This window comes from Scomber japonicus, chromosome 15 (assembly GCF_027409825.1).
Source record: "Scomber japonicus isolate fScoJap1 chromosome 15, fScoJap1.pri, whole genome shotgun sequence".
Classification (NCBI taxonomy): Eukaryota; Metazoa; Chordata; class Actinopteri; order Scombriformes; family Scombridae; genus Scomber; species Scomber japonicus.
Window position 1 is genome coordinate 20,186,942 of NC_070592.1, and position 20,486 is coordinate 20,207,427.

Sequence of the window (20,486 nt, forward strand, 5' to 3'; positions counted from 1 at the left end):
AAACACCAAAAACGTAAAATAAATAGAAATAACAACGTCGAAATGACATATATTGCGTATTTTTTGTTTTAAATGTTTTTTTTCACATAACTGCAGATGATTTCCATATGTATCATTTCATGTTTTTTTTAAGGCACATGGTAAAAATCTACGAAATAATGAGAAATTAATTGATTATCTGATTCAAGCAACTTATGTAATTATCATCATAGACTTTTTTTGGTTCTCTTTCTTTTTACCTCTTTCCCTTCTCCTCAGCATCCCGGAAGTTCAGCATCACTTGCTCCTTCAGGAAGAGACGCAGCATCGTCAGTGCTCTGACAACAACGGGGGACAGGGGCCATAAACATCGGCCCGGGCGGCAGACATATCCTCCTTTTTTGGCAAGTGGAATTCATATGGAAAAGGGTACTATTTCAACTTGAAGCTAATTTGATGCCGGTGATGTTTGTGTCATGGTTCATGTGTAGCTAGCTGGTGACTTGACACGACATGGCCTGTTCAGAGCTAATGTTAGCTGCCGAGTCACCGTAAATAAGATTATCCTCCGGCTAAGTGAGCTCGTTATAAACAGCAGGGCCGTCCTGTCAAGGTTTTTGCGATACATTTCGTGTTTCGGGTGAGACTCGGCTTACATACCGTGACTGTGTTATGTTAACAGCAGCAGTAAGTGTTTCACTTTGATTCAATTCAGGTAATGGAGTCCAGGGTGTGATTATATGGAGATGTAGGGCAGGAGAGAGGATTGTTCTTTTTTAGCTTTATTCTCATTCAGGAACAGATGAGTTGATGACCATGATGCAAAGCAGCCACCACAGATTCATACCTGTTTTTGCTCTACTCTTAACCACCACCAGAGGCTCGTTTCGCTGGAAATCAGGTGCCTCGCCCTTAAGTATTTGATAGGTTCATATACTGTAGTGTCGGCTCTACACCCCCTGAACTCATGTGGAGAGGTATTATAATATGTGATCCTTTACTTCAATTATAAGCATAACTGCTCCACCTAAGTAACAAATAATTCTCCATGAGAATAAAAAAGTCCTTGATTAAAAATGATCCATTTACTCCTACACTTAATATTCACCATCATAAACTGCATGGGTCAAGAGACAACAGTAAGAGAAGGGGTTATTTCTCAGAGTATATCCCTAAAACAGTGGGTCAACCAAGGCTTAGTATTGCTTCAGGACAGTATGCTATTTCCAAGGAAGCAGCACTACTGTGAACGCTGCTGTTAAGTGACACAAATCTTGAATGTAATATGATTTTCTGCAGCCTTGCTTTGCAAAATGGATACTGATACATAGTATACCCTGCAAAGAGGTGCTTTATACCAGTATATACAACTCTGCTTAGTTGTTTACTTAATCCATGAATATTTCTGAGCTGTTGAAGGAAATCAAACTACTTTTTGTCTGCTTTGTTACTGAATATATTTGTCTTTGTTTGTGTGTGTGCCTGATGAAAGAGTTAAAGCTCTCTGTCACTCTACTGTTAATGATATTCAGTGTGTCTGTCCTCTGCTGCTTTTTCCTTACAGACAAATGAAGTGACCAACAGGATACAATGTCATCATTCCAGGTGGTGGATTCGTCACCGGGCAGTAGCGTCAGTGTCATGGAAACGTCTAACTTTGCCCACGTCATCTTCCAGAATGTGGGGAAGAGTTTCCTGCCTCAGGCGCCCCTGGAGTGTTGCTACACCCTGACCCCGTACATTACCCCCCACCCTAAAGACTGGGTTGGCATCTTTAAGGTGAATCACGGACACCACAGCCACTGTCACTCTTACAATGCTTCCAATACATCTGCGTGCATAATCCATACGGACCAAACTATGACCAATCTGAATTGTTTATGAAAATTGATATTTAGAGATTGGAACCATTTCTAGCCTATTATGTAAGTGTTTGTGACATGAATGATGTGTTAGGGTTTTATTAATTGACCCTTGGTTAGCAGTTGGTGCATTAACACATGCATCCGCCTTGACACTAATGGCTCTACTCTTCACTACATGCCTGAAACCTCACCGCAAGCTTTGGTGTGGTTGCTGTGCATGCACAAAGAGGAAGAGTGTACATGGTGGGCTGGTTGCAGTAGTTCTCGCTGGGGGGCAAACATTTGGTGCTCTTTATGAATCACTCTGATTCTTATTAAGACCCCCCCCCCCTTCCAGTCCCCTCTTTTCACTTGTTCATCACCCTCTGTCTTTCCGTCAGTCTTCTCCGTGCTTCCTGCTAACCACCTTCCCCTCCTCTCCACTCTTTTATCAAGGCCATCAAATCTCACACATAATTAACAGGAAATGTGAACTAGGAAACTTAATGTCTCGTAAAGTCCAAAGACAAACATTTTATCAGTGTTTAAGAACTGACTTCAAATCAACCAGCTCAATTAAAAAGGAATAAAGATGCTGGGTTTATTTGGAAAAAGTCGATTGGAAAATTTAATTGTTGTAATCCGCACTAATGAAACCTGTTTGATGGTTAGTGCTTCGTGTCAGGGAACGAGCAGACCACGCTTCTTTAAACCTTTTGACGTACATGTCTCTCTTTTTGTGTGTTGATAAAAGTATTTAGACATGAATTTTACACACCTGATAGTGTGTGTATGTAAATGTATTTATGTAGTTGATGTCAGAGGTTTATAGGTCAGTAATATCCATTTGTGCTTTTGCAAGTAATAATAAAAGGTAGTCTTTAGGAGTTTGTAAAGGACTGGTCCCCAACAGTAATGTACATGGAAGAGGAAGGGTGATGAGTGATAAGTATGGGGATTAACAAATATAACAGTGTAAGCATATCCAAACCGCTTTTATAAATTCACCTGGTTGTGAATAATGCTTGGTTTGTTTACTTTTATGTTGTAGATTTTGATATGTCTTGCCTTAATTGTAGGTCTTTGTATTGTATTATTTGGTGTTATTGAAAATAAAATGAAAGAAATCAATCCAAAAATAATTTGAAGAAAGGAGCTAAAGCCACCATGAAAATCTGGATAGATGCAAGTCTGAACTGCCAAAAAGTCTGCATGTTCAGTGAATTAGTTAAAAAAAAAGAAAAAAAAAAGAAAAAGCTGGATGATTGATTTGACTTTCCCACTGAGCACTGATGATGTTGACGTATGTTAGCCCACCAGAGACCAGAGGCAATATTTTAGGTGCAGAGATGACTCAGGGTGAGAACATTTTTTCTCTCATACCTTTCACATATATATAGGCGTTACCTGTTTGAGAGAGAGAGAGACAGAGAGAGAGACTGAGCCATGAGCTGACTGGCTCCAAGGATGACTCAGACTGTACAGGCAGACACTCTTCATTTTGAGTTGTACACAGACAGCCCCTAGTGGCTCAAAATGTTCACTGCAGCATTTAAAAGGATCCTGGTGCACATAGATGATGGTACGCTCTAAACAGTGCGAGTGGAGACAATGTAAACTCCCAACAGTTTAAACTCTCCCTTGCTTTTAAGTATGGTTACTAATTTCCTCATTCATAATTGATTAATTGAACATATTATTGTCCTGTATTTGTTCACTGAAAGTTTGGTTTGGTTATGTTTCAGCATGATGTTGTTAGACAGAGAGAGACACACACACACACATACATACATATACATATATATATACACACACAACTCGCTAAAAAGCCCTGTGGAGGTTTTTGGTTGAGGCATGTTTGTTGGGTCAGCAGGGAGAAACCTGTTGTGTGAGTGTATAATTAAGGTGTCATCGTGCTGTTCCCTCACACCTCGGCTGAATGATTGATAGCTGCTTTGCCTGTGATTATTTTATAACATCACTCGTGTGTTGGAATGCCACACTGTACCGAACCAAATGTCAGTCAACTTCACTCTGCAATTAGACAAAATTATTTATGTCTGTTCTGTCTCTCTTAAGCAAACACACGTGAGCACACAAGCAAACCTGGCAGGAGTCCATCACAGCCTCTAGCCTCTGACTATAAGATACTGTCGGAGGTGGAAAGAATGTTCTCACAGCAGGTCTCCACACTGACAATTACCATTTGTTTGGAATAGTATTACAGTGGGTCTAATGGGTCGATAAGACAAACACTACAATTATGTTTCGTGCATTATCAAACCTGAAATTTTGACAAATGTTTTGAGGTGCTCGTTTGATTTACAGTTTTCCAGTTAAACCTTCCAAATGGTTTGTCAAGTATTGGCCCTCCTTTTTTTTTACTAGATAGTTTACATTTTCTTTTCACTTACATTTATTTAATTGCTAATGTAACTGATGTTTATTTAAATATTTAATCCTATGTGATACTGTTGAAACTCTACTGACATGTTATCATTTAATTTTTTTAAATGATGGCTTTCAACAAAAGCAAGTATCTCCTCCCAGTGTTCTGTGTATCCTATAATTTCCTGTAAAGCCCAGCCAACCAATTACACAAACCAGAGGGTTTCAAAGTAGGAGGTGGGCCTTCTCAAGGGGCCTCTAAACAGTTTCAGTGGAGGCTCACTGAATGGAGATGAAGTTATTACATTAGTTATCAAAAGGAGATCACATAGTATAAATGTGTGTGATTTCATTAAAGAGACAGTTCAGAGTTTTTGGGAATTTGACTGTTTTCTTCACTTTCCCAGCATCAGAAACAAACAAATGCTTTCAGACAGACCTTTCTTTATGTATTTGGTGTAGTCTGAAAAAAGCTGGACAGCAATATTAGGCAATCTTGGCTCAATTCTTAAGTGCCTATGGGATCTAATTACATAATTATGATCCCATATGCCCCCAGGAATTGAGCAAAACTAAACAAGTAAAGGAGTGGGAGGGGGGCTTTTTCCCAGCCTTGTCTGTGGGGAGACTTTGAAAATCTCTGGCCTAAACTGTAATGTTATATGATTGTTATGTGGCAGCTGTCCAAATGAGAAATGTTTTTTTATCTCGGCTTTTTGAAATGTAAAAAATGCTTACAGTACCACAGGTGGTTGAGTTATCCACAGCTTAAGTGCGGTTATGTCACAAACATGTATGTCGCATATGCATTGAAGTGATTTGTGTGTATGTGCGTGAGTGGCCCAGACAGGGAGAGTGTGTAGTTTTGGGCGACAGATTTACGATGTCAGGACCTGAGTTATGATGTTCAAAACTCCCTTTCATCATCTGTCACCCAACAACACATGAAATCCATGGCATTACATCTCCCTTGCCATTTTGTGTAAAATTTTCACCTTTTCTTCCCTCATTCTTCTTTCTTTAATTTTTTTTTTCTACCCCCTTTTCTCGTTTCCACATGGTTTGTTCCGTGCCGTCTCACAAGTGTGCGCGTGTGTGTACGCGCACGCAACACTACATGCACCCCTGCCCTCCCACCCCTTTCTCACACCTTCAATGCCCCTCTTTTTTGTGAGCCCAAAAGGGGCAGGAACTGAGGCGAGGGAGAGAGGAGGGGGAGGTGTATGGAAGAATGAGGGGGCACGGTTTTAAATGTTTCCATTCTTGCCTGAATGTTGTATGTAATCCCCCAGCTCTCTTTTTTTTAACTGTGCTTTTGAAATTTTGAATAAGTAGTATTATTAAAATATCACTTGGCTTTTTAATGTTTATGGTAATGTAAAATGTATTTGAAAATCATCTTTTTTCACCATTATATCTCATGCTTTGCACTGTCCACTTGTGCACTATATTTTTCTGTGCTTTAACATTTTCTTATTTGTTTGCGATGTGTCCTCAGGTGGGTTGGAGCACAGCCAGGGATTACTACACCTTCCTTTGGTCTCCTATGCCTGAAAACTATGAACCAGGAAGTACTGTGCACAGGACGGTGGTGTTCCAAGGTCCAGTACACACACACACACACACACACACACACACACACACACACACTATGTAAACCACTATACAGACGTGGGGTATTCCAAAGTAACTCCTCCATTTTACGGCGCGTATAAAAACCAGCACTTTTATTTAATAAGGGAACACAACCACAAACGGCGGCCTGGGACCTGAGCACCTCTCAAACCACACACACACACACACACACACATTGAGGGCCTACAGACTGGTTTTACTGGGTCTGGAACGGTCAGATATTACACAGTGAAAATATGAGAGTACGCTGTGGTGTGTCAGTAGTCAGTAAAACCAGTTGGCCGCCGGATATTCTCCTCTCTAAATCCCAGAGAATTGGGTTTAACATGTGAATAATGTGATCCGGTTAGATCTCTTGGAGTAGCTATGGGCTGTTTGAAATGTTAGTGCATATATAATGATTATGTGTTACTGAGCGGAACATATGTTTTTCCAATAAAACTACCTGCTACTGTGCTGTGTAAAGTGTAGTGTTTATTGTTTTCCACGCAGTTTAGTGTCATCTGTCCATTTTTGAAGCTCTACAGTTATTGATACTGTCTGGAGTTTTTCAGTCAAGCAAAGTTATGAAATGCAGTGAGTACTGCCTGATTTATTGTAGGATGAATTGATATGAAATACAAAAAGAAAGTTAAACGTAGACACACACTCTTTTTCCCTCGTAGGTTATTATGTTCCAAAGTCTGATGGAGAGTTCTACCAGTTCTGTTATGTCACACACACTGGCGATATCAGGGGAGCCAGCACGCCTTTCCAGTTCAGGTCGGCCACCCCCACCGAAGAGCTGCTGACGGTCACCGAGGACGACAGCAACTCCGACATACTGGTTGTCACCACCAAGACTGGCTTGCTAGAGGTAGGCCATGTGAGATGATGACGTCTCCTTTTCCATTTTCTTGACCGCGACTAAAGTGTCCTGTAGCGAGATACTAGATCCCTACTAGATCCAGAGGTGCTGAGTAGAGGTTAGGGGGGGTAATGTGGCATTAATAAACTATTACCTTGTCTTCCATGTAAAGAGCCATGGATACAACTCAATAGTCTTTGATAAAATCTTCAATGAGCTGGTGCAGTTCTCACTTTTTTTCCTCTTTCACCCGCCTACCTCACCTCCTGCCTGGCAGCGTGTGGAGGAGGCGCAGCAGGAGCGCAGGGAGCTGCTGAAGGCCATGCGGCTCCTGCAGGAGGAGAAACAGCAGCTGCAGGAGGAGCAGAAGCGACTGGCCAGGGAGAGGGAGCAGGAGAGGGAGACGTGCTGCCTGCTGCGCACACACAACCAGGTTAGACAGAAATGATTCTCTCAGGTATAACAAATTAATCCAAAAAAAGATTTATGTCTGTCAGTCAACAGGCATTTGTTTAACATGATTTATGGTGAGGAAGTTTCAGCCTGTTTGTGCACATGTGTAAATGTATGTAAATGCGTAAGTGTGTGTACATAGACTGACAGCCGCTATTTGCACATGTGTGTGTGGAGCCGGTTCCTCACCAGTGATCACAGGTCTGCAGACTTCAAAGGCCCGATTTTATGAATAATCTGTGTCCATGTTTAAGAGACGCACAAGGAGCCACAGCGCGTGCACGCGTGTGTGTATGTGTGCACGCGAGTCCTTCTCTCGATCTTTAACGACCTGACTCAGTGGGCCAGAACGGAATTGGGACTCAGTTTTCTCGGGCATCTGGCGTCAGGGACGATGCCATCGCAACCACAGAGTGAACAAACATGACGTCAAACACACACACAGCACACACATGCACATACACAAACTACGCCCCCCTTCACTCTCACCCTCACATTCAGGTCCCACACCACAGGGTCCCTCTAATGTGCATTCACACATGCACAAGCGCGCACACACACAAACACACTCATTATGCCACCCGCTTGCAAACCCTTTTAGTCTGTGTGTGGAATGAGAGGAGGGTAGTCCACAAAACCGCCTGCCTGAAAAAAGAGCCCTGCCCAGCCTCAGGGACAAACACCACTCAGTCACGCGATTCAGTGGCCACTGCTTTCTCACTGTCTATTTTCACTCTGTCTGTCTGTCTGACCCTGTCTCTCTCTGTCCTCAATACTTCCAGTTCAGTATTCGTATGATAGAAACCTGCAATGTGAGGTTAATGCTAAAAATGCATTTGGAGACATTAATCAGAATAAAAGAATTATTAAAAAGTAGTACAATCCTGCATCGATTTGTATCTACTTTTTCCTCTGTGCTCACTCAACACTTACTCATTTGATAAGCAGTAGTTTGGCACACACATCTAAAAAAGGGGGGGGGGGGTGAAACACTGCAACTTGCCAAGAGTTTTGGGACTTTGAATCTAGTCTCTTATCGCCCCCTAGTGCAGCTCTCGGGTCTAGGCCCAAAGTAAAAGCAGGCTGCTTTGAGTTAGTCTGCCGCTCCCTTTTACGAAGGACAAAATCGCCATAAATTACGTGGTAATACACACACACACTGTTATTACCATGCTGCTTTCCCTTCAACAGGCATGTCCATCTGTAGATATACGACTTGTGTGAGTAGGTGTGTGTGTGTGTGTGTCTGTGTGTGTGTGTGTGTACACATGTATGCGAATACACTCTTTTGTGGAGCATTTACAGTAGGAGCGTTAGCTCATGCCACGCTGATGAAAATATCCTTTGAGTTTAACATGAAAACATAAGTACATATTTTGTGGCTGCTAATTTTACGACTACACTTTTTATAAGGTCTTTATGCACTGCTAAAGTGCTTCCCAAACGCCAGCCGTAAAAATCATACAGTAATCTACGCAGAGCCAAGCCTAGAGGGAGACAGGCCTGAGTATGTATTGGTGTGTGCATGTGCACTCTGTTTAGGATTGATGGGTGTACTCTGTGCTACTTGCCTGTCTCCATATGTCCTTGACTGTGTAGCAGTGTGTCAGTCTTGCTCTGTGTGAGGGAGAATTTGTGCATGCACATGCTACAAATAGAATGGAGGGTGTACGCAGAGGTATGTTGTTCTGTCACAACCAATATTAGCAATGTGTGATTTAATGGCTGCTGATTAGCAGCAAGTTCAAACAAAGCATTTCTTCAGGAGGCACACCACATGCAGAAAACAGACCCTCATATGATCTGTTGTTCAGTACCAGGAATTTGTTTCACTAAAGCATTCACTCATACTGGACAGGTTATTCCTGCATTCATTCACCACATACTTCTAATATTTGTTATTGAGGGCCTCTGCACCTTTGAATAGTTTCACATATCGTGAGTGTGATTAGCGTTCATCAAAATGCTCACATATGTCATCATTTGTAGCTGGTGATTTTGTAAATAACAAGACTTCCATGATCCCCGTGTGGGGTGGGGGCGAGGGGATTCACATGTTTGAGCAGCATGACAAATCGGCTAAAGAGGGAGGTAACTTTTTAAATGTAATTATAAAATAAAATTGATGGAAAAAAGGAACAAAATCAAACATTACATGTGTCAAATTCTATCTATATTTGTCCAGTTGTGCAACTCTAAAAGCTTTATAGAGAGTTGATTCAACTTACTAGACATTATTGAGGTTTTTAGTTTGTCTTCTCTCGTTAATGTAAACAATACGTTAAAAATACCTCTCAGTGCAATTGAATAGAAGTCACTGCATTACAAACTACAGCCTCCAAAGTGACCAAAAAATTGAATTGGCATCCCTCTAAACGTATTTCATCAAACACCCAACATTATAACCTTCATGAGGTTAGAATTTAATGCAAGACTGCATTAGTTTTGCCAAGGTGTATCTGATTTAACGTATAAGTATGAAAGGTAGATATGTGAATGAATATATATATATATAGCCTCTGCTATTAATCATGACCAAAAGTCAAACTCTTGACTTTATGCACTTATGCCTTGTTCAGCCTGCTGAATCAGCTGCTGTGATAGGCTGTAGTGCCTGTCACTGTGATCCACAGCTGCTTTTTTGTCCCATAGGAGCTGCTGCGCTCATCGCAGGGCCTGTCAGAAGAGAGGGAGGAGGTGAGGAGGAGGCTGACGGAGGCCACGGACCGGGTTCGCCAGCTGGAGGAAGATCTGCTGGGAGTCACCCAAAGAGGCCTACAAAAGGAGACTGAGCTTGATTGGTGAGTGGAGACTTCTAACACATGATCATCAATCATCCAAACTCATCTATTTCTGTAAGGACATGACTGTTTAAATAACAGTGTTTTAGGGAGATTTCATGCCTGCCTTCTTATTTTTCAATGCCTTTATCAACTTGTCCACATGGGAAGGAAGAAGTCATTCAAAAATGTTTATGTTTATGTCTATGAATAATAAGTATACATACTGCTTATATATATATATATATATATATATATATATATATATATATATATATATATATATATATATATATATATATATATATATATATATAACTAAAGCCTTGTAAAGCTTTTCAAAACATATTTCCATTATTTTGTGTTTCAGTCTGCGTGACCGTCTGAAGAAGCTGACAGCAGAGAGAGACATCCTGGAGAGCCAGCTAAAGAATGAGAAGGATGAGAGAGACCTCTACAAGGTGAAAGAAAGCTCTTAACAGGAAAAGGCAGGATAAAAGATAGGATGCATTTGAACTAATTAAGCTGTTGTTTTTCTGCATAGCATTGACCTGTGCACATTTACATCTCTGTGTGTTGTCACATGCGTAGGCTCACCTGCGCAGCACTGAGCTAGAGAACACTAAGCTAAGTGCAGAGCTGCAGATGCTGAAGGCGGTGGAGCTGAACCGGGAGGTGACAATTGCCCAGTTCCAGGAGGAGCTGGACAGGCTCAGGGTCTGCGTTGCCCAGCGGGACAACCTGGAGAAAGAGCTGCTGGCACACAAGGCTGACAAGGTAGTTGTGGTGGCAGTACTGTTGCTGCCAGGATAAACTAAATTAACTCAAATATAAGAAGGAAACTGTTTGTTGCTAACCCTGTCTGTGTGAGTGTGCATGTGCATTACATGTATGTTGCACCCACCTACATTCACAGCAAGTGTGTGTGATGTGTGTACATGATAAAAATCAGTTTTTCTTCCCCCCTCCTTGTCCCTTCAGGCAGAGCTAGCCCGTGTGCGTGAGCAGCTCCGTCAGGCCGAGGAACAGCTCCAGGCATCCCGGCAGCAGGCCTCCCTTCTGGCCTCGGAGCTCCGCGATTCAGCCAGTGCCCGTGACCACACGATGACCGAACTGTACCGCGCCCGCTTGGAGGCCGACAAGCTCCGTGCGAGTCTAGCTGATGCTCAGGCCGAGTGCCAACGCATGGAGAGCCAGTTGGACCGAATGAGGAGCACCGCACAGAAGGAAGTGGTCAGTGTCTGACTTCCTTAAGTTGTATTTCTGTCTTTCAGTCTGGGTGCTTTGATAGGCCGGGGCAATCAAAATAAAGAAGACATCAGATTTGTCTTCATCTTTTCTCCTCTTTGTGTCCTTCTGCTCCAGGGTGTTGGTACCAACGGGGAGGTGACGCCCAGCATGATGGTGGTGTCGGAGGCAGAGGCTGAGCTGCAGAGGGAGGTGGAGGAGCTGAAGCTGCGTCTCCACATGGCAGCTGAGCACTATAAAGAGAAGTACAGAGAGTGCCAGCGCCTCCGCAGACAGGTGGCCAAACTGAACTCAACTGAGTCACAGGGGGTGAGTTAATGTGTAATGACACTAACAGACAGAACTAACATATTAAATGAAGATAACTAAAAAAACGCTGGTAATTATATTTGATTGATGGCACTGTTCTTGTCACTGTTTGCAGGAGCCAAAGAGAAACGCATCCACTGAGACAACACTGGAGCCACTGACTCCCAGTCCAGAGTCACCAACAGCAGGTACACAAGCAGAAATACAAGGGTTAATCTTGAAAATAAAAATAAAATGTGCTCTTTCCCCCTGCTCAGACATACTGCACAGTTTGATGTCATGTCAAGACATAATTAGGCATAATAATATACACTGATATTCAATTAAATCCTGAAAAATACAATAATACATACACTTTTTTTTTTAAATTACTAATTGTATCCTCAAATAACTGAATTGCATTGCAGTCACATGACAAACTAAAACAGTTAAGGTATTGGTGACACTGAAGTCTAAGAGCATCTTAAATTCCTCGAATAAAAAGTAATTCTGTTATGTGTAATTAACTCATACCTAAATCAAAGAAGGGGATTTCCTCTTCACTATGTAATCTTCTAAACTCTTTGTTTTCACAGGAAACATTGCTACTGCAGTCCTACAAGAAGCCGCTGGAATGACAATCATCCCAGAACTTAATAACAGGGAATTCACACACACTGACGCACACACCAGCACAGAGAAGGAAGAAAAGCAGAGAGAGAACACCCTGAAGGAGAGCAGCGAGGCAGAGGCTGAAAGAGAAGTAAACCAAGGAGAAGATGAAAACACACCAGAAAAAGAGGAGAAGAGGGAGAGCCTGCCGGAAGAGAGCCTGAAGATGACCAGCTGGGTGGAGGTGAAGAATGAGAGGCGGAGCACCGAGGAGAACAGCCAGGTGGAAGGGGTAGAGGAAGTGGGAGACGGTTTGGAGGAGCAGGTGCTGCTGGAGGTGGAGGGTAGGAGCATTGGGGAGGCAGAAAAGGAACAGACGCGTTCGGTGGAGGAAGAGCTGGCAATGATGGAGGAGAAGTGGAGGGAGCAGTGCGCCATCAATGAGACGCTCAAACAGCGGCTGGCCAATGAGGAGGAGCGATTCAGAGTGAGACACGCACACAATACACACAAAATATCCCCAGTATCCTTATCAATAAAGCATATTTTTATTATTTCAGTGATTACATGCACAGAGAAATATTTGGAACTGACCCTTTTTTAACTTTAATTTCACTGTATGTCTCTGCATATATGAAAATACATTTTGAGCAAAAATACTGTAGCAAAACAAACCAGTTTTATGAGTCTACAGAATTAGAGCTACAGCAATTATATTGGCACCTTCTCAGAGCCAAAAATAGGTTGTTTTGCCTGACCAACCGTCAAAAACCCAAATATATAACATTTATAATTATATGAAACAGGATTACATTTGAGAAGCTAAAACCAGTGTGTATTTTGAAAACGGAAATGAGAATGACATGCAACGGATGTCCCCAGCCAGACTTTTACCAATAGGTTACCAGGACTCTTCTAAACAGAAAACGACTAGAATAGACTTTGATAGCAAAAGTACCATCGCTGACTCAAGAAGGGAGGGCAGAGCTGGTGGCAGCACTTGGATAGATGGTATGTGTCATTGCAAGAGAATTATCGTGTCACAGAGTATCAACAGTTTAACTGAGCACACATTTAACCGGTGTATGCATACACATGAGCCAATGTGTGTGGCATGTGTGTGTGTGTGTTTCAATACAAGCACTAAAGCTTGTGGGCCTGCTGCATTTTGCATGTGAATGTCCGCCAAAGTACCTACCGGCATTTAATCTCCATGAGTGAGTGTGTGTTTATCGGCGCTGTAAATAAGGCTCTCCCCTGTCTTTGATAGAGTCTCCTGTCTGAGTCGAGCGCCTCAGGTCCCGAGCTGCTCTTAATGGCCTGGGAGACTGACAGGAGAGGCAGCCGCAGAACGTCATGCTTTACGGCTGTTTACATCTACGCCGGGGGTTTGGGGGGGCACAGAAATTCACTGTTGCAGACTCCCCACCTGAACTTTACTCTCTAATGCCACGGCATAAATCCCCGAGAGAGGGGGAGAGAGGACAAAAGGAGATGAAAGAGAATGAGCTGGGGAAAGCGAAAGAAGCAAACACAATTTAAGAGTGAGAAAATCAGGATAGACAGACAGACATGAAGCAGAAAGAGAAACCGCGGCAGAGGAGGGGATTTTGAACCCCTTGAAATGGGATGAAATGAGAGAAGAGCAGGCAACCAGCCATGTAAATTATCCCACAGGGTCAGTCCTGTTAGAAAGTCAGAGATTTACTGCGATCCCCTGGTCCGCTCCGGTCTGTAGCGCTCCTCCAGTCTGCTTTCCTCACAGACCTCGTTCCTGTGGCTTGAGCTGTGTGTGTTACAGTAAGCACCGCACGTTTGACAGAGCTCCAGGTTAAATAGAAGCCAGCCGACCAAATATGTCGTTCACTCGCCTGCCCGTGTGTACGCCTAGTGATGGTCGGTTGACACAAATGGGGTGGAAATCCAACCAGAAAGCAAGAAAAGGAAGGTTTTTATCTGCACCTCAAACGTTTCACCCTTTCCATAAACTCTGAGTATCTGTTTATGTTTTGAGCAGAAATAACAAGTCGATGAATTGATCATTCATTAAAAAAAAAAATTCTAAGCAAAAATGCTATTCTTCTATTCCAGCTTCTCAAATGTGAGAATTTGCTACATGTTTTTAGTCTTACATGATAGTAAATTAAATGTCTATAGGTTTTTGACTGTTGGTCAGAAAAGAAGACGGACTCTTGGAAATTGTGATGTCACGTTTCTCATGTTTTAAAGACTAAATGATTATCCAATGAATGGAGAGAAAATCATCCTGAGATTAATCGATAATTAAATAATTTGTTGCCTTTTTAAGCATTTGTTCGCAAAAAATGACATCATTCATGACAGAGGATGAAGAGAACAGATGTGTGTTTTGATATCAGGATACAGGAACTCTGTATAACCTGAGGAAAAAAAGACAGAATAACAGAAGAAGAGCAAGTTTGTTGTGATTGGGAGAATGTTTAGTTTGGTTGGACGCAGACCGGATCAGACCTCTCAAACAAAATCTGACTGCTTTTTTAAAATGGGATTCCAATGTTTTTGTGATGCGTTATTAAGAACTTATGTTGAACTATGTTTTTTTTCTTTTCCGTGTGTGTGTGTGTCCTGTCTATGTAGGTGCAGATGGCGGAGCGAGCCAGTGAGGTGACAGAGCTAAAGCGCAACCTTGCCCAGGCCCTGAGAGACAAGGAGCAGCTGCAGGAGGTAAAGCAGCACCGTCAAGTACACACATTGTGTATAAGCTTCTCAAAATACATCAAACTGTTATAAATAATGTACAAGTCTCATCTCTTTGCAAAGCTATTAAGTGTAGAATTCACATCACAGACTCTGAATAGAAGTCCATAGATATATTCATGAGCACTTCAACTCAGTGTATTAACACTTTGGTAGCTTCCTTCCCTTCCCCACTAATTAATACATCTATACTTGCTTCTTTCGCCCATGGGTACAGTGCCATTATACAGTGCAAATGCCACGCGACGTGTCTGTTTCACCTTCCCAACCCTGGTTTAAATGTTAAACCTGATAGCAGCGCACTAATGAAGTCATCAGGAGTGGAGGTCGGATGGAGTGAAGAGGGAGTATGGAGGGAGGTAAAGGAGGGAGAGGGCGAGTGCCTCTATCAGCAAAGCCAGAGCAGAGGGAGCCAGAGTTTGACACCCATTACAGTAATGAGTAGGGTACTAATGCTCTTGCTTCAGATATAATCACAAAGGGCAGCAATAGTGTAGAAGGAAACTTAACTCTGAGTTAAGCACTTACTCCCTTTTGTGGTTCCAGCAGTGAAAATGTACTGTTCAAACCTTGACTGAATATCTCGCTCACAGCTTTCCACATTTTTCAGAGTTGAATTGCTTAACTGGACATTGCAGAATACAGGATATAGTAACAGAAAATGTTTTATTGACATGTTAATAATGTGAAATTTAGTGTTGACATGCTGTTTTTGTCTATCTGTGTTCTAGGAGCTGCAGCGATATGCGTCCAGGCAAAGGGAGCAGGAGGTCGGTGTCCAAGGTGCTGAAGTCCGGCAGCCGATGGTGCTGCGCTACCCGATGCCCTATCCCCAGGACCCCTCCCCTCCACCCCTGGTGCCGCAAAGGCCTGCTGAGCTGCAGTACGGCAACCCCTACTCCACCGACACCATGAAAGGTGGGAGGAAACTCAAATCAATCATTCTTTCAGGCTGTGTTTGTTCTCCCACCTTCTTTCAGCACTTCAGCCAGGCTTGTAACAGCGCCGCGTCTTGCTGTTTTTCTAGACCGAGTGGATGTTGCACTGTCTCCCGAGCACATGACCCGTCCTCCACCCGAAGCCCCACCTTGCGCACCTCCGTGTGCTCCCCCAATCACACCCCCTAGCCCGGGCCCCGGAGCACCAGGCTGGGAGAGAGAGGTGGTCTGCATCCAGCCCTCACGCACCACGAGCCCCCCCGAGAGCCTGGAGCAATCACCAGAGGAGCCACGGAATGTAAGTACAGACACGCTTAAATGGACACAAACACACTCTTCCACCAAACTAAAACTCAGGCTGGTATGACATTTATTGGATCGTTTTTAGAGTAGCTGCATCAATTACGCTTTTAATTCTAATGTATATGTAAATTAGGCTGCACATATTTTGAAGCAGCATACTGTTAATCTAACTGTGATCCCAGCCTCTGGTGTCCCGTCCTCCCGCTTTGTCTTTTCAGCAGCCAATGAATCGCTGTCATGGTAATCCCTCAGTCCCTTTCACCTCTCTCCGTCTCTTGAGTGCTCGTCACTGAATGAAGGGAACAGTAGCGCGCCCTTAAAAGATGAAGCTTTGAACTCATTTGCATAAAGCTCTAATTAACGTCACTCCCTCAGAGCTCAACAGAGACGAAGATAACGAGGGCCAGGAGAGCATAATTAGGTGAGATTTTGCATAGGGACAGACCTTAGATCAGTAAGTGTCAGTCGGATTATATCTTTGCTTGTTTGGGAGCAAATTGAACAGAGATCAGGGAGGGAGGTTTACCGTATGCTTTAATTAGAAACATAGCTGCACATGCCTCGTCTTTACTGACTCATTTCATGGCCCTTCCAATCCATCTCTTATTTTTGGTTAAGATTTTTAGAGCTATTGTTTGTGTATGCACACAGCTCTGAGTTTCATTTTCCATCCTTTTTGTGTGTGCTCGTGTTGTGCATCATAGGTGGGTGACGGGGCTCAGCCATCCTGTGACCATCAGTCCAGTAGACGCAGTGAAGCCAGGAGGAGCTTCTGCTTTGATTCAAGGTAGTGTGCATACTGAAACATAATGATTTCAGAATAAATAGCCTTTTTTTAAATTTATGTTTTTTGTAAAGAAATAAGATTACACAAACAAAGACGAGGACGTAGATAGAATTAGAAGAGGGTTTAGGGAGGCATTGCTTTTCCCAATAAGAGTCAAACAAGGCTGATATGAAATGCAAATCCCAGGCGGCTAGCTGACTACAGAGTAAAGAGGTTTTCATGGTTGTCATATGTACCCCAATAGTTCATTTTCATCCCCATACATAATATTTACCTACTAAATACATATATTTAGGGATTCAAGGCTCTTTAAATGAAGACAAAGTATGATTTTTGTCCTAATAAACTTACTTACCCTTAGTGGTGACTAGCCCATCAGCCATGCAGATAGTTTTGGTTTTATTTGGCCTGGTTTTGAAATATTTGTGTCTGTCTGATATTTCTGAGACCACCCCAGAACAGTGGTTTGGTACTGGAGCTGAGTGTACTGGAAAATAATAATCTAATAATAATCTGTAACATTTAAATTTGAATTGCGAAACAATTTCAGAATCTATTTAGCAGTTACTTTAGAGGGATATCTGTAGTTGTTGTTGTTGTGCCAGCCTGGGTCACTAATCTAGTCCGTCTCTGCAATAAACACACGATACCACTGTTCACGCTTTACGATAGGAAACCAGACTGACACGTCTCCACCGCTGCTTCCCTCCTTCTCCCCTCTCCAGTAGTGACGTTCACAAGCGCTGCCCCCTGTGCGAGGTGATCTTCCCGCCCCACTTTGAGCAGCGCAGCTTCGAGCAGCATGTGGAAAGCCACTGGAAGGTCTGCCCCGTCTGCTCCGAGCAGTTCCCCCTCAACTGTCAGCAGCAGCTCTTCGAGAGGCATGTTCTCACGCACTTCGACGGCCACGTGCTCAACTTTGAGCAGACTGACTGAAAGGGGGGTGGAGGTCAGCAGAGGGAGAACCTTGAATTGTGACATACTGTATGGGTTCATGTGTGTTTTCAGCTGTTAGTTCATTTCGATTGGAGGTTTGGTTAAATTGTCTTGTTAATATACAATCACGAGCACTTTTTTGCAATCTTAACAAAGGTTAGAAAGAATGTAGTCCACTTCTGAAAGGAAGCAGTTTGTCATTTGGCAGCAGCTCCACCAAGGTGTTAATCATGTAAGTTAGCTTCCAACCTTAAAGGGGACTTATTATGCTCATTTCCAGCTCTGTATTTTCATTCTGGGGCTTCACTTGAGTGGCTTTGCAGGATTCACAGTTAAAAAAAAAAGTCCTTATTTATCTTATACTGGCACTTTATGCAGCCCCTCAGTTCTGCCTCTGTCTGAAACTGGCCGTTTTAGCTCCTGTCTCATTAAAGGCCTGATGAGCCCACTCTCTACTCCAAATGTCAACTTCTCAAATCCATCTGTACAATGTTTGAGCCCGAAACTGATCCGGAATATGAGAGTGGACAGCACAAATTTCCACAGCAACAAAGATTACAGCAGGATGTCTCCGCTTGGTAAATATTATGCTCATTACCTGCTGATTGGATGACAAAACGGTGTAACTTACGGGTGGGAAATGCACTAGAATGCCTACTGAAGTGGAAAACATCTGCTGTGAGGAAATAACAAAGGGAACATAGTTCAAATGTTATTCTGCTGTTCACAAACGACTATACGACATCTCCCTGCACCGTTGCGTCATGAGGTGACATCATCTTAAAAATAGGAAGACTGTTTAGGGATTACCGTCACCTACATTTACCTCGTAAATTGAAACTTTGGCCACATTTAATATGAACATCCAACATTGTAACAAACAGAAAATAAGGAAAAACCTAATATGTCCCCTTTAACACACACTGGAGAAGGGATCACTAACACTCGGGAATAGTGCTGGACCACTCCTTTACTTTTGTATTATTTTTAATGCTCATCTTTCTGCTTCAAGGGATTAAAGCACCATCGGTAGTGCATGCGTATACAGTATTCTGTGTTCAAAACTACAAAATTTCATACATTCAAACTAAAAGAGTGAATTGTAGCAGGAGCTTGAACCAGGGCTTTGAAGAAGAAAAACAAAAACATTTTAGTATCTCGGATTCACAAATGTTCTTAACTACCATAAATATTTCTTTACAATAAGTAGGATTCTCTAGTGTCAAAGTTGCTTCATCTTTCAATTGTCCACATGCATCAATGTTTGGAAAAGATTAAGAGATTTTTTTTTTTTTTAAGTGTAAATGCAGAGTGAAATCTGAATATGTGATGTCTGTTATTTATAATTGAAGGAGGTTGTCCGAAGGGGATATTTTTGTTGACTTGAATGGGAAGTGATCTTTGATTCCTTCCAAACTACACTGCTACCGTTCGTACGATAGTGATTTTTGCAAACAAAGACGTCAGATGGTTTAAATAAAAACAGCACTACGTTTTCATGTATCTGCACTAAATAAGGCTTTATTCTGAATGTAATGTACATATGAAAATAAGTATAAGTTGTGGAGAGACCTGTGAATTACTGTCGTGACCACGTCTCCCCTCATTGTTACTTCTGATGAACGAATGGACAGGCCAATGTTGTTTTACTTCCTGGTGTGCACTTTCTGGTCTGCCGTCAGTCTTTAAGAAGCTGGGCTGTTCCTTTTTATTTAATTGGAGAGATTCTGTACCATGTTTTAAAGCAAATGGACTGCTAGACACTGAGTTACAGATACTGTTATTGTTATGTACTGCCACGTTTTAAAGTTAGAATTGTGAGAAGAAAAAAAAAAGTATTGCAATGTGCACACGTTCATGTCAACCTTCTTGAGTGAATGTTATTTATATGTATGTATGTGTGTGTGTGTGTGTGTGTGTGTGTGTGTGTGTGTATCCACATGGCTCCATATCACTGCTTTGTCAATTTTTCTGTCACTACAAAGTGACACCCCCCACCCCTGACAGTGTTGTGTTCAGGCTTTCAAAATTGCACATGCCCAGTAATCACAAGGTTAATGTGTGTATGTCTTGTGTCCGATGCAGCCCTTTTCCATGTGAGAATGTCAGGATGGTGGTTTAGGTGTGAACTGCAAAGATCTTTATGAATAAAGTAAGCTTGTCTAAATGCACTGGCTCGCAAATATTGTGCTTCATTTGGTTGTAAAAGTCACACAGCAGACAAGAGAGACCGTCAGTTTGAGCTTAAGAGCTCTTTACTTTATTTTGCTTTTTTTTTTTCCAGGTGTTTCCTGTTAGCATTTAAGCAGCTTCCTTTTTTTTATATAGAAAGACAGTTTGACATCATTTACAAGTCATTCTGCTCAGAACCTGTTGTCCCCCCATACAAAAAGGAAACATTGGTCTCCACGTTACATACGAAAATATAATTTAAAAGCAACTTGACAACAGACGCACGTCACAATACATTCACTGTACACGGTATATTGAAATCCCTCCCTCATCTCCTCCTGCACACAGCCTCCGCTCCTGCACCCCCTCCCCCCTCTCTGAAACTATTGCCATGGCAACGGCGATGTCCGTGAAGCGGGGATGGTTTTACGAGTGTTTGACAGAGCTCGACTTGGAGCCTCTCCGTCTCTGTCCATCTCTGCTTTGTTCTGATCCCGGCCACGGAAACTCTCTCTGGAATGAAGCTTTCCTAACGCACGC

The 20,486-nt window shown here is 42.5% G+C and overlaps 1 protein-coding gene across 1 annotated transcript; it reads left to right on the forward strand.

Moving 5' to 3' along the window:
• The first annotated feature begins 324 nt into the window (after positions 1 to 324).
• Positions 325 to 18,340, forward strand: tax1bp1a (Tax1 (human T-cell leukemia virus type I) binding protein 1a). The gene is made up of 17 exons (XM_053334601.1): positions 325 to 408; positions 1,544 to 1,758; positions 5,710 to 5,812; positions 6,512 to 6,702; positions 6,971 to 7,126; positions 9,799 to 9,947; positions 10,297 to 10,387; positions 10,518 to 10,703; positions 10,908 to 11,159; positions 11,292 to 11,483; positions 11,599 to 11,671; positions 12,059 to 12,561; positions 14,691 to 14,777; positions 15,542 to 15,728; positions 15,838 to 16,046; positions 16,756 to 16,838; positions 17,564 to 18,340. The coding sequence occupies exons 2-17, from the start codon at positions 1,570 to 1,572 to the stop codon at positions 17,772 to 17,774; spliced, it is 2,862 nt and encodes a 953-aa protein (XP_053190576.1). The 5' UTR covers positions 325 to 408; positions 1,544 to 1,569; the 3' UTR covers positions 17,775 to 18,340.
• Positions 18,341 to 20,486: the final 2,146 nt, after the last annotated feature.